This window comes from Molossus molossus, unplaced genomic scaffold (genome assembly GCF_014108415.1).
Source record: "Molossus molossus isolate mMolMol1 unplaced genomic scaffold, mMolMol1.p scaffold_m16_p_28, whole genome shotgun sequence".
In the NCBI taxonomy this organism is placed as follows: domain Eukaryota; kingdom Metazoa; phylum Chordata; class Mammalia; order Chiroptera; family Molossidae; genus Molossus; species Molossus molossus.
The window spans coordinates 148,984-163,155 of record NW_023425364.1 but is presented as its reverse complement, the minus strand read 5'-3'; the positions used below and the strand labels follow the sequence as shown (position 1 = coordinate 163,155).

Sequence of the window (14,172 nt, the reverse complement as noted above, 5' to 3'; positions counted from 1 at the left end):
TAAAAAAAACCCAAATAGCCCAGCCAGTGTAGCTCAGGTTGAGTGTTGACCCATGCACCAAGAGATCTGAAAAACGCAATGTGTCATGGATCAGTGCCCGGCCGGTGTGGCTCAGTAGTTGAAGGCTGATCCCAAGTAGGGGGCAGCTTCTGGATGGTTCTCTCATCGATGTTTCTCTCTAAAAAATCAAAAATATATTTAAAAAATAATAACCCCAACGACATCACAATTTGGATGAACTTAATTTGACGAGGAAGCTAGGGTGTAGTGGATGAAACCCAGTGTATCCCAAAGGCCAACACAAATGACGCTGAGGATGGTGTTTGGGGTCGTTGCATGGCCACCGACTCACTAACAGCACAGTTGAATTGGCTGGGGCCTCACATGCAGGAAGGCTGGACTCTCGGGCTCTGTGGCTGTGATTTCCCACCGAACGTCCCAGGCTACCACCTCCCAGCGTGAACACGGGTGGCCTGAGGCAGGGTGGCCAGTGGGAGTGAGTGGCAGCACTCTGGCATGCTGGTCGACCCATGCCCTTTGTATTCTCATCAGAAGTCCTTGGTTCTGAACAGCTTCAGTTCTGGGCTGCAGCAGGCCCGGGAGTGAACTCGCCTGCGGGTGGCAAGGTCTCCTCCCTGTGGCCCAGAGCCGGGAGTGGCTGGCTGCCAGGGTGAACAGCGCTTACTGTTTCAGCTTCCAGCTGCTCCAAGAGCAGTGAGCACGAGCCAGTCTTCCCCAGCCAGCAGCGTGCAGGATACCCCTCTGGCTGGGGGCAGGAAGAGGTGCCATGGGGACGAATAAGGGGCAGGGCCAGACTTCCTCTTCCTGGAGGACCTGCAAATGGCTCTGTGCAGCAGGGAGAATGCTGCGAAGTCTGCGAGCTGAGGTGGACGTGGAGGCAGAGACTCAGCTCCCACGTAGCTGCCTGCTGGGGAAGGCGTCTGCTCAGCTGAGCCCAACTTCCCTTGCAGGAGGCTGGGAGGCTGGGGAACGCCGTGCGTCTGTTCCGTGGCCGGGTTCCTAGTCGCAGTCCGTGGCTAGGGCTTAGTGAGTGGGGGTCGTTCTAGCCTCAGCCTGCTCGTACAAGCTGTAGATGGGGTTCGGACCTTCCCAGTCCATCGGAGGCCCAGTTCTCGGGGTGCACTGAGGGCTGCTAGCGAGTGAGCCATGGGCAACTCCCTCATAGGCTATTCACAGTGCTCACTGGTCAGGCCTGCACCTCCACCAAAGCGCCTCATCGACTGACACCGTGTTAGACGACACTGCTCAGGCTGTGGTGAAGGCCACCACCGAGGCGTGGGGCGCCAGGACCTCAGCGGGTTGTTGGCAGTGCAATCCAGCAGTTCTTGGTCTTGGCACACATAGGAGTTAGCTGTTAAACCACAAATGCATCTAATATCCAGAATCTGTAAAGAGCTCCTACAACTCGACAACAAAGAGACAAATTCAACTGAAAATAGGACAGGAGACTCGAACAGGTAACAGTGCAAATTCACACAGATGGCCAAAAAGCACATGGAAAGATGTCCAACATCGATGGTCATTCGGAAAATGTAAGGAAGTACTGGTAAGAATGTGGAGACACAGAACCCTCGTGCGTTGTTGACGGGTATGGAAAATTTGATTAAACAGAATCACCATGTGACCCAGCAATTCCATTCCTGTGTACATACCCAAAGAACTGAAAACAGGTGTTCACCAATCAGAAAGAATATATGTACCCCCATGTTCATAGCAGCACTATTTACAATAGCTAAGATCTGGAAACAGCCCAAATGTCCATCAGTAGACAAATGGATAAAAAAGCAGTGGTCCATATACACAATGGAGTACTATGCAGCTGTAAGAAAGAAAGATCTCTTATCCTTTGAGACAACATAGAGGTACCTCGTTTCTAAGTGCAACAAGCCAAGCAGAGAAAGACAAATATCACACGATCTCACTTATTTGTGGAATATAATGAACATAACAGTCTGAGGAATGGGGTAGTCCCAGAGACGTGGAAGTGAGGTACAGACTGACAATCTCCCAAAGAGGGGGTGGTGTGGGAGAGATAAACCACAGAACTTACATGCATGTATGCATGAACAATGGACATGGACAACAAAGCTGGGGACAGTGTGAAGAGGGATGGGGAGGGGGTATCAGTGGGGGAAAAAGGAGAAACATCTATAACAAAAATTAATTTATTAAAAAAACATCTCGAATCTGAAAAAAAAACAAAACAGGTGTTCAAATACACATGAATGTTTATAGCAGCACTATTCACAATAGCCAAAGGTAATTAACACGAATGTCCGTCAGCTGATGAATGGATGAACCTATTGTAGTCCATCCGCACAACGGAATATCATTGCCATATAAAGGAACGGACTGACATGCTTCTTCGTGGGTGAACCTTGTACATCACTGTCATGTGAAAGACGCCAGACACTAGAGGTCACATTCTGTATGACCATTTGTATGAAATGTTCAGAACAGGTATAACCAGAGACAATATGGACTGTTGGTCTTCCAGGCTGGGGGGCTGAAGCCCCACAAACGCAGGGCTGTGACCCATACCTGTGACCAGGTGCTCCTGGAGCAATCCCAGGCATCTCTATGCACTTATGAAAACCCCCCATCCTGCCACGTGCCAGAGCACAGAGCTGGCGGTCTAACTGAAGGGTGTGGGGCAGGGGTCCCAAGATGGAAAGGAAATCCATCTGTTCACCAGGCAGCGGCATGGCTCTGGACAGCTCACACGATGTCTGCTCACGACAAAAGCAGCACGGTGCGCACTGTTCTCAGCGTCCTGGTAAGGGAGATGAGCGTGGCAGCCTTTGGAGAAGGGAGGGGGCTCTAAAATCTTACACCGCTGTCTTCTCTGCAGGACAGTTGGTGGGCTGCAAGAAGCTGGGCTTAGCCCTCTACCACTTGCCACATGGACAGGGAAACGGGGCAGGGGGCAGGAGGGGAAGACCACGAGGGCCAGAGGCTGGCAAGAGGTCCCTTGGACACTGGCAGGCATCTATGCCCAATGCTCCTGACACATTCACCAGACCAACCAGGGCAAAGGGGTAAACATCTTTATTAAGGCAAACGAGCAGGGTGTGTCCTGGCCACTGTGGCTTCTAGATGAAGATGAATAAATCTTCTGTAGACACTATTTTAGAGCGAGCCACTTCCTTGCATCATGCCCTCCCCCCTCTCAGGGTGTCTGTGGACAGGAGCCCCTTCCTGGCTGCCAGAGCCTGTGGGGGTGCTGGTCTCGAGGAGGATGCCCTGGAGGCCACAGCTGCAGAAGGCACCACCCCCAACGCTCCAGGCTCCAGCCCCCAGCTTCTCCACACAGTCCCTGGCCCCAGGGAGCAGCTTCTGTGATTCTCAGCAGTGCCATGGTCATTCCCAAGCCCCAGACTGAGGGCCTCTGTCCACCAAGGTGACTCCGTGGAAGGGCAGTCTGGACTCTAGGCCGGAACACAGGCCGGCCAGACTCAGAGAAACCCCTTCCCCACACCTCCAGGACAGTGAAGGTTCTGGTCCGGGGTCAACAATTCCCTGAGACAAAGGGCAGGTGTGCGGAAGGGGCCCCTGCCCTACCCCACCCTCATCTGTTCTGAGGACAGAAGGGACGGGTGTGTCCAGTCTGGTGGCAGAGGCTGCATTTCCGCGGCTTCTTGGCCGTGGACGCCGGGTCTGAGGAATTGGCTCGTGCTCTCTTGCTTCTGGACTCCGGTCCGTGGGTGTTCCCTCTGCCTCCTGGCCAGGGTGCGGCTCCCAAAGTCCCTGTGGAAGAGTCAGGGGAAGCCTGACTTTAGAAAGACACAGCGATGTGGAAGGCAATGCAGTTCCAGTGCTGGGTGGGGTGTCCCCCAAACCGTGATGTGGTCACAGCCACCCCGCAGGCCAGGCTCCCTTCACTCCGAGTCCCTGAAGGCCTCGCCCCCCTCACGTCCCGGAAAGAGGGCACTGTGGTCACACACACCTCTCTACTGAAGCGGACACCAGCGAGAGGGCCCGAGGTCATGTGGAGAGGGAGCAGACAGGAGGGCCTGTGCCAGCCACCTGCCCCCACCCCACGCAGAGAAATCCGTTCTGGATCCACCTAGCCCTTCAACAGGCCTCGCGGTGTGCCTGCCTGCCTGCCTGCCTGCCTGCCTGGGACGACTGGCCAGTAGCCTGGGGGCTGGACGCTACTTCCTTTCAAGGAGGGGCTGCATGTCTGAGCCACCGTCCCCACTGGCGCGGGCAGCCCGTCTGCTGAGCCTTCTGGGTGATTCCTTCCGGGCAGAGCTGGCGATGGGTGTCAGAACCTCAGCCCAAACCTAGCTACTTCACAAAACGACTTCGGATACAGACAGGCAGGTGCCCGTCTTACTAGGAACAGGCTGAAGCCAAGTCATTTGTTCAAGGTCAGACAACGGGCTTTGGAACCAGCTGTTTGGTTTTTGACTAATTCTCACCTAAGGATATATTTCCACTGATTTTTAGAAAGTGGAAAGGAGGCAGGAAGGGGGAGGCAGGAGAAAGAGAAACATTGATGTGAGAGAGACAGCGACTGGTTGCCTCCTGCATGACCCCAACCAGGGCCGGGGATGACCCACAGCCCAGGTATACGTGCCCTTGACCAGGAAATCAAACCCATGACCCTTCGATGCACGAGTCGGCACTCCCACCACTGAGCCACGCAGGCAGGGCTGGAACCAGCTCGGGATGACAAAGCTCCCACCAGGCCTGTGGGCGTTCGCAGATGTTTAATGGAGCTTCTCCTGTGACTAGAGTGGACAGGGACCCTTTCAAAGTGGTCAGATACATTCTCCACCTGGGTGCAACGTCCAGGGCAAGTTCTCACATACCCGTTTTGGGGTGCCAGACCCAAGGTGTGCATGTAACCTTGGGCAGGTTCCCAGACACATGGTAGCCACCCTCTAGCTTGGAACGAAGATGGTGTCATTCACGACCTTGCTGAGAACAGTCACATGGGAAGACAGAGCCAGGCGCCCGCTCACCCTCACACTCCCACCACCACCTTGCCCTGCCTTCTTGGCCCGTGGGTCTTGGGCGGGACCCGTGTGCCACCCGCCCAGCTGGGCGCCCCGAGTGCTCACCTGGGGCCACGTTCTCGTCCGCCCACTGAAAGAAACCGCACTGCTGCTCCCTTGGCCTGGCACAGGTGTGGAACTGGCGGCCCTGGTTGGGCCCGTCCTTCTGCACAGTCCGCGTGACGGCGGCCTGACTGCACAGGCAGGAAGTGCCACCACCAGCGTTGTCACCAGGGCTACCAGACCCGCCTGGGTGGTCCCCAGAGCCTGGCGGGCGCCGCCCCCCCGGGTGTCTGGATGCGGAGGAAGGAGCCCCCGCCTCCGGACGGCTGCTGCTGGCCCACAGGAAGAAGCTGCAGCTGCCACCAGGGCACTTATAGAACTGCCGGCCCTGGTTGGGCCCCTCCTTGCGCACAGTGAGCAGCACAGCCTCCTGGCCACAGTTGCAGGTCACAGAGTTGCCCTCCCCAGCAGCGGTGGGTGGTGGCGGGTTCCGGGCCAGAGCTGTCAAGGGCCTGGTCGGCCTGGTGTCGAGGGGCTGGGGGTGGCTCTGCTGGCTGCTGTCCATCCTGTTTAGGGACTGGCTGGCTTGCAGGTAGCCCGAGGGCTGGTTGGCTGGGGGGCCCGCTCGGGGGGGGCCCTGGGAAAACCGCAGGTTCAAGATCTCCCTCAGGGTCTCATCACATCCACCAATGCAGCCGATGAATTCCAGAGGCATGGCTGGGGGGAGGCTACCACGTTTAAACTTCAACTTCAACCTAGTGGGGCCAAAGACAAGACGACATTTACTGCCAGGTGCTAAGGTCTCCTCCTTGGTCTACAAAGGGCGGCACCTGCCTGAGGCCCCAGGGAAGCACGACTCAGAAGCCTCTGCCAGGCCCGTTCCCTCTACTAGCCTTCTGTGTGCTTCGAGCCTCGGGGTCCGGGCCCCTTCGAGGTGAGGGCAAAAGTATTTTGTGACAAGGCTCAGAAGTTGAGCTTGTGCTCTTGTTCTTCCAAGCACGGGCAGGGAGTTTCCCAGGACTGCAACACTGTGGCAGCAGAGCGAGCGTCCAACTGTCTTCCTATTCAGCCAGACATCAGACTTGCAAAAATGGAGAACCATACATTCTTTTTTTTTTGCTTTGGAAAACAGGCATTTAGCTTAAAAAGATGTTATTTACATTACTGTGCAATGCGTGTTACAAACAAACAAGCTAATTTGAGAAGACATCTCCACCTCACCTCGGAACATGGTAAAAACACTGATGAACATACAATAAAGCCCGTTGGGTCCCTCAGTGGTTCCTACAAGCGGAGGGCCTATTGCTAACAGGCCTGAGGACAGGCCTGCATGGGAGCCTGGGCTCTGGAAAGAACGTGGAGACTACACTCAATACACACATGCTCTGGCCATCGAGCAGAGGGCAGGGCAGGGCCTTTGTGGTTCCTCCATGAGATGGCCCAGAAACCTGCGCCCAAGGCAGGCTTCCGTGCCACCGAGGCGCCGGGGGACCCAAGCGGACTTAGACCTGCTGACCTGGCCCTGCAGGGCCCTGAGCATCCCCACCTGTGCTGTCCCGCAGCCGCCGGGTGCCCAACTCACCTGTGAACAGGGTGTGGCTGACACACTGGACACACGCTCTCGTCCCTGCTGGCCTCCAGCACGGAGTCGGGCAGCCACACAGCGGATCGACATTCCGGGAACCCCATGCAGCTGAGGTAGAACCTGGGGCGTGGGGATCAGAGTCAGAAAGGCCATGGGGACAAGAACAGTCCTAAGCTGTCACCCATCTAGCAAGAAAACCTTTTCTTCTTTTGCAGAACACAGAGTTTACGCAAAGTCCCGCAGAGGCCAAAGTGCCTTCTACAACATGAACAGAGCCTGCAGAAGAGACAGAGTCGTCATAAAATAGCCTGAAGCCCTGGCCAGTGAGGCTCAGCTGGCAGAGCACTATCCTGCGCACCGAAAGGTCGCAGGTTTGATTCCCAGTCAGGACTTATACCCAGGCTGTGGGCTGGATCCCTGGTTGGGGCTCATACAGGAGGCGGTGGCTGGTCGTTTCTCTCACATTGATGTTTTTCTCTCTCTCCACCCCTTTGTCTCTCTCTAAAGTCAATAAAAATGTGTTTTTAAAGATAGCTTCAACTCCACTCTCTCCACGTCACAGGCCACCAGGTGGGCCATGGGATGTGCCGCGCCCCGTCACACCTGGGCCTGTGGCGCTGCCATCGAAGGACACTCTGTCACCGTGAGAAGGCGCCTGCTGCCCTGGTGTCTCCCAGCAGGTGTGAGAGTTGCATGCACAGCCCCAGCCAACAAGGCAGCGGGCCCGGGCCCAGGCCCAGGCCCAGGAAGAGGCCTGTGCCCGGAAGCCCCGGCCCTGAATGCAGGGCCGCCCCAGGTAAAGGAGACAGGGCTCCAGGCCGCTGCCCAGCTCGAGGAGCCAGCATCACAGGAATAAGGAACCCTAAAGCTGAAGCGCCCCGTGCCCCCAGATGGAGGGCAGGCTGGCATAAGGACCTGGGCTGCCAGGAAACGCCTCCTGCTGACCAAAGACATTCCCTCGTCTGGAGGACACTTAAATAGACAGTCGCTGGTGACGACACCATCTGGAAAAGCTAGCCCGCCCTTATTTCCCACATCCCTAAAAAGCAAATCGGCTCCAGCCGACTCTTTCTATGTGAAAACAACCGCCCACTTGACGAGACGCGACCGCAGCACCAAGTCCGAGGGCCTGCTCCCCTCGCTCCGCGCCACGTGCTCCCAGCTCCCACTGGGCTAGGGGCAGCCTGGAGCCTGCCCGGGATACTGTCGGGAGTTGGAGCCAGGACTAGAGCCCATCTGTCTGGCGAGCCTTGACTCCTGACACCGCGCCATACCTCTTTGGGCCAACACTTCTCAGTGCCGTCCAGTCAGGACACTGCAGGGCGGACCAGCCTATATGCACACAATTCCCAGTGTCCTTTGAGCATGCCCAGGCCAGGACATACAAACACACCCAAACGCCAATTATTCAAACAGTAAATCTCCAAACCCAGAATGGAAACGATCAGATGACCCCGGAATGGTCAATCTCAGGACTCTCCAGACCCAGCGGGGGGACCCAAGGACGAAGAGCTCAGAGCTGACACCAGAGCAAGTGTTCTTTCCCTTCACAGCCCCACAGTGCCTAACCCGCCTGCCTGCTGGTGACAAAGAAATACCACCGATGGTGTTCACTAAGTGCCACACATGGCCACTGGGCACTGGCCTAAGCCCGCGGTGGCAATGGCACATGTGGGGGCTGGCCCACACCTGAGGGCCAGGGAGACTACCTGCTCACGTGGCAGCAGAGGCGATCAGAGCTGCAGCCAGGGGGCTGGCAGAACGGAGAAGGGCTGTGAAGGCCCAGGTTCAAGTCCTGCCTCTGCAGCGCCCCAGGTGGCCTGCTGTAGACCGGCCTCCTCAGCCTGCGAGGCCTTAGCCTCACTCCTTAGGAAGCTGGGGTGCACCTGCCCCGTAGGGTAGTTATGGAGCCAAGTACGAGAATGTCTGCCGAGCAGCCTGTACCACACCAGCCACAGGGATGACACACGATGAATGACGGCGGCCACCGTCCGCCACTCCCGCAGTGAGCTCCCCTGGCACCCCAAGCCTCGGGGTGAACTGCCCACTCTGGACGAATGCACTGGAAGTGAAGAGGGACTTAGCTGCTCAGACCCAGTTCAGAACCACACGAGGAGCAGCAGCGCTACCGAGTCGGACCATCAGGCTCCGAGGCCGTGCCTCTTCCCGCGGAGCCCTCCCCTCCCCTCTGCCGTGGGGCACACAGACAAGCGTGGGCTCAGAGCGCCAGGCAACCTGCTCTGGCACACAGCTGGCCCCAGGGCTCAGGCTGCCCACTCTGCTCAGGCCAACGGGCCAGGTACTGTCCTGGGAGATGAGCGCCACCCCAGCCCCACCTCTGAGCGCATAGCGCTCCTCGTGCGGGCTGGCGACAGCAGGCCTTGCAATGACACGGTGCGACGATGGGCAGAGCTAGGCGGGCAGAGGGCACGCGCTGGGCACTGACCCGCCACTCTTCTTGGTCTTGAGCACCATGTCCTTGTTGCACTGTGGGCACTTCCTGATGGGATCTGACACAGGCGGGTAGATGGCTTCTTGCTGGGGCAACGCTGTGCCTTCCCCAAAATATTGGGACAAGGCCTCGTCCAGCCTGAAGAAACAGCAAAGCAAGCGCAACATTCGTGTGCGACCCGGAGGTCAGTGGGCTGGTCAGCCCTGGCCTGAGGCGAACGGGGCAGACGGGACCGCACTGGCTAAGCAGCCCCCAGGAGGGCCCAACTGCACAGAAGGCATTCCTCACGTCCAACACACCACCCCGGCCCACGCACACTCCTGCAGTGCCTGTCAGGGTCCAAGCCGAAACCAGCTGGTGCGTTTTCAAGTCGGCACGAGGCAGGAAACACGTCTACCTAAACGCCACAGGCTGCTTGCGGAGCTGCCGCCTCCCAGTGCCCAGAGAGAGACGGGCCACACACCAGCACTGGCTTCACTGACCCGCGGCTGCGCTGCCCACTAAGTCGGGACGATTAAAATCGAGAGAATGGCTTTCACCACAGTCCAGAATAACTGGATCCGGCCTTTCTACTTACTGTTTCTATACTAACTGAGCTCTATGGAAAGAACCAGACTCAGGAGGAAAACCTGAAGGGCAGGGTTACGAGGAACACCCGCCGTCTGCCGTATCACCCCAAGAACTCCCACTTCTTAAGGCAGCGGCAGGGCCCGGGCCCAGGGCTGGAGCACACACTGCGGAGGGCGGGCCCAGCACGCACTTCTTAGCTTTGGCCACTGCCTCGACGAACACCTGCTTGTACTTCTGGATCTGCTGCCTGAGAACCACAGACTTCTCCTTCTTTCCCTCACAGATGAGCTTCAGGTTGGCTTCCAGCTCGGCGCGGAGGTCCGGCTTGGACATCGCGTGGCCCATGGAGTCATAGCCTGCAGGGAGGAGCAGGGTTCTGTGCGGCGGGACCACAGCTTGGACACCCCGGCACCAGCCACCCAGCTGCCCTCCTTACCTTCCACAAGCCCCATGCCCAGGTGCCCAGGAAGGAACCGCTTGTCTGGGGTGAGCCCCACGTACATCCGGGCTTTGATGGTCTCGATGTGCTCGGCATGAGTAGCATCAGTACCTGAAAGCAATTCGGTCACTCAGGTGAGCCCCTCCTCTGCCCGGATGGCCTGTTCTCAGTGCCACCTCCACTCGCCAACTGGCCACAGGAAACCACTGGCCACCTGGCCTCTTCCTCACATCACAGCTAGAGCTATCTGCTCAGCTCTGAAGTCCCACCTATAAACCCTTCCCCTCAGCCCCTGCCCAGAGCCACAGCCGAGCCCGCGTTCCTGCCTCTGCACCACCACGTCGTCTCCTGAGAGGGTCAGACACAGTTACCACATGGCCCAGCCATCAACTCGTAGGTGTATACTCAAGAGAATCGAAAACAGGTCTTCACAAAAACTGGTACAGAAATGTCCACTACAGCATTTGTAACAACCCAAATGTCCACCAATATAACACTGATCAAATGGGAACTGTATTCGGTAATAAACAGGAACAAGGTGCAGACACTACGTGGATGAACAGAGAAAACGTGCTAAGAGAAAGAGCCGGTTCCAGAAGGACACAGTGTTGGATTCCATCATGGGACATGTCCTTGTCAGAAAGCCAGTGGGCCAAGGGCTGCGGATGGGAGAAGGGAACGGAGTGACTGCACACGGGCACGGCCTCTTTCTGAGGTGTTGAACACGTCTGATTCGCAGTGACAGCTGCAGTTTTGTGAATATCCTAAGCACTGAACTGTACATCTTATTAACATTTTCTTAGTGTAGTTGTACATTGCTTCTTTCCTTAGAACTGTAGATGGGCTCTGCAGACCACGGGCCAACACCAAGCCCCTCAGTGGGGCACGGCTCCAGTCATCTTCCTGGCCTCGTTTCTGTGACCTCCTCCAGCCCCCAGACCCGTCCTTCCTGTATGGCTAACCTTGCCTTCATTCACCAGAAATCCTTCCTGTGAGGTTGCAGGTCCCAGCCTGTTCCTCCAGAACCCATCGTGTTATCTAATGTGTTGGTTTGATTCAGTTCTCCTGATAGACAAGCCCTTCAAGGGCCCGACCAGGCCTCACTCCTCTGTGTATTCAGGCCTAAGCAACCCTCACTTGCAGATATTTATCCACTGGTTTTTAGACACAGTGGGAGGGAGGGAAACTGAGAAACTTCGTAGTGAACACTTTATGGCTGCCTCCTGCATGACTCCAACCGGGGCTGGGGATTGAACCTGTACCCAGGCACATGCCCTTGACCAGAATCAAACCCACGACCCTTTGGGCCAAGGCGCTAACCACTGAGAAAACTGGCCAGGGTGGCCTCATTCTTTTTTAATGAATAAATCATGGGGGATGAACTATCTCTAATTTTACCTTAAAGTACGGGCTTTCTGGACATTCCCGTGATGGCCAGTGGACTCCAGGTCAGGGTGTGTCTTCTGAAGTCACAGAATGACGACACACACTCTTTAGTAAGTGGCTGCACCCCGAGGACACAGCCTGCTCCTATACTGCTCAGGAGTCCCCTTCCCCTCCACTTCCTTCTGCATCGCTTGCCTTCCCGACCAGGCCCCAGAGACACTCGAGAGCCGCATGAGGACGGACGGGGCAGCCAGGCAGCTCCCTGTAGAGCCTGGGCCACAGGCCTTAGTGGGAAACAGTTCTAGCCTAGCTTTTATTTTTAAACCTAATTTCATTTTTGAAGAAATAATTTTTATTTTTCAATTACAGTTGATGTACAACATTCTATTAGTTTCAAATGTACAACCAAGTAATTAAACTTTTACATAACTTATAAAATGATGACTCCGATAAATCTAATACCCATCTTGACACCATATAAACCTACTTTTTAATTCCTAAACAATTACAATGATGGGAAATGCTTTAACAAAGATTTAAGAATGTGGCCACCCAGGGCTAATATGGTGGCCCACTGAGACCCCACAGGACCTGGCCTGTCACGAGAGGCGAGGGAAGCCACAGCCAGCAGCAGAAAACGGTATCCCCAGATACCGTGGGCGCCGCCACACCCACGCCAGTGTCCACGTGGGGCTCAGGCTGCCGACCCGATACTTCAAAAGATGAGAAACAGATTTTCTCAAGTTGTGGAATTTCTCAAGTTTTACTTGTTGGTACCTTATTTAACAAAAACAAAAACAAGTCCCAGCGTGGGCCAATAATACTGGGTGTACGGACAGCCATCGCTCCCAGCTGAGACGTGTGGGAACGCGTCTTCCCGGGCACACCTCACTCTCCCACTCCACAGGCAAGACCCTTGTCAGCGTAAACATGACAGCTCTCTAGGGTCTCAGATAATGGTCAGCATTTTTTTTTTTTTTTTAGCAATAAAGCATTTTCTAATTAAAGTATATACACAGTTTTTTCATACACTGAATAGACGACAATATAATGTAAACCTAACTTCTGTGTGGGCTGGGAAACCACAAAGGCCGTAACTCTCTTTACCGTGGTGTCCAGAACCGACCAGCAGTCACTTGGGGTTCAGTGTACGGACAGCACCGCAGCGGTCAGAGCACTGGCTGCAGAGTTACCTGGACCTGTGGAGTGACTCACACACTATGACCCCAGGGTAGGTCCTGCACCTCTCTGAGCCCCTTCGGCTGTGTGACCCCAGGGTAGGTCCTGCACCTCTCTGAGCCCCTTCGGCTGTGTGACCCCAGGGTAGGTCCTGCACCTCTCTGAGCCCCTTCGGCTGTGTGACCCCAGGGTAGGTCCTGCACCTCTCTGAGCCCCTTGGGCTGTGTTACCCCAGGGTAAGTCCTGCACCTCTCTGAGCCCCTTCGACTGTGAAGTAGGGTCCATAAGGTAATACCACGTCAGAGCTGCTGTGCTTGAGAGCTGCTTGTTACCACGACGATGAGCTACTGACCAATGCCGTGCTTCTCCATGAGGGCAATGAGGTCGGCTTCAGTGAGCAGCTGCGGCGGGCTGGTCTCCCCGTCCACCATCTCCACAGTGCTGGGCTGAAAGTGAGAGCCTCTCTCGTAGACCGGGAGGGTCTGCAGAGAGAGAAGAGTCCGTCAAGTCATTCTGCCATGGCACTCAGGCAAAGGACAGCGTCCAGTCCCAAGAGCACGCTCTGGTCCATGCAGTGTCCCCAGGGTTGGGAACACTGTTGCTCCCTTCCCCCTGAAGCCCTGGCTGAGACATGGATTCGGACATCTGACTGCTCCTATGATTGATCACCTTGTCACTCCAGCGATCATACGGGTACACATCTAGATAGTTTCGGGCCAAAATAACGAGACCATGGGCCACGAAGCGTTCCTGAGAGATGTCAATCTCCACGGTAGTCTCCTGCCCTTGGGCATCCTGGGAGCAGCAAGCTAGGAAGTGGCGAACAATAAATTCGTACAGTCGCTGTTCATCTCCCTGTGAAGAAAAGAAAGCCTGAAACTCCCTCCGGAATCACCCCGCTGACGGTCTCAGCATCACTGGCGGGCTCCCGATGGGCTACCTCCCAGTGCGAAGGTCTGCACGGAACAGGGCACCCACTCCTGCACCCTGCACTGACGCGAAGTGCGGCAATGCCCGCGTGCCTATGGGTTTAGGCCGATAGGTCACAGCTCGAATCAGGCAAAGACAGGCAAGGGAGGCACGCGGCCCTCAAGACTGGGTAGTAATTCATCTGACACAAACCCAACCTCAGTAGAAAAACAGGGTGAAAGGATGAGAAGCCAAGACCCCTGTACGTAAGGTGTACAGTGAGTATGCATCCGGCAGCCTTGGGCCAACTTCATGGACACAGGGCTGCGACTTTCTACCAGCTCAGTAGCTAAGCATTTGGTGAGGCTCGACTGGTCAAAGGCACAGATGTTCATTCTCGTACGCATTAGTGTTCCTTCTAAGAATGTATTAAAAGAGAATAATGAGGAATCTGCACCAATATTTATGCATACAAATGTTAACTAGTATATCATATATCAAAAAGTTGGAAACAAAATCCTTCAAAACAAACATGGCAAAATAAATATAATGCATCTATACAATCATTAAATATACTTTACATTTTTTTTTTTTTAATTCTCACCTGAGGACATTTTTTCATTTT

General features: G+C 55.5%; 1 protein-coding gene across 6 annotated transcripts in view; it reads right to left on the bottom strand.

Moving 5' to 3' along the window:
• Positions 1-3,062: 3,062 nt before the first annotated feature.
• The window catches only part of TOP3A (DNA topoisomerase III alpha), a 33,418-nt gene continuing 22,308 nt past the window's right edge, over positions 3,063-14,172 (bottom strand). For 5 of the 6 annotated variants that reach the window (XM_036278403.1, XM_036278404.1, XM_036278402.1 and 2 more), the window contains 8 exons: positions 13,308-13,493; positions 12,991-13,120; positions 10,071-10,184; positions 9,825-9,990; positions 9,059-9,202; positions 6,610-6,732; positions 5,091-5,782; positions 3,063-3,768 (listed from right to left, as the gene is read on the bottom strand). In XM_036278403.1, coding sequence (XP_036134296.1) covers positions 3,590-3,768; positions 5,091-5,782; positions 6,610-6,732; positions 9,059-9,202; positions 9,825-9,990; positions 10,071-10,184; positions 12,991-13,120; positions 13,308-13,493 — 1,734 coding nt within the window. In that variant the 3' untranslated portion in view covers positions 3,063-3,589. The remainder of the gene's footprint in view (positions 3,769-5,090; positions 5,783-6,609; positions 6,733-9,058; positions 9,203-9,824; positions 9,991-10,070; positions 10,185-12,990; positions 13,121-13,307; positions 13,494-14,172) is intronic. The other variant, XM_036278405.1, reaches the window with a different exon arrangement.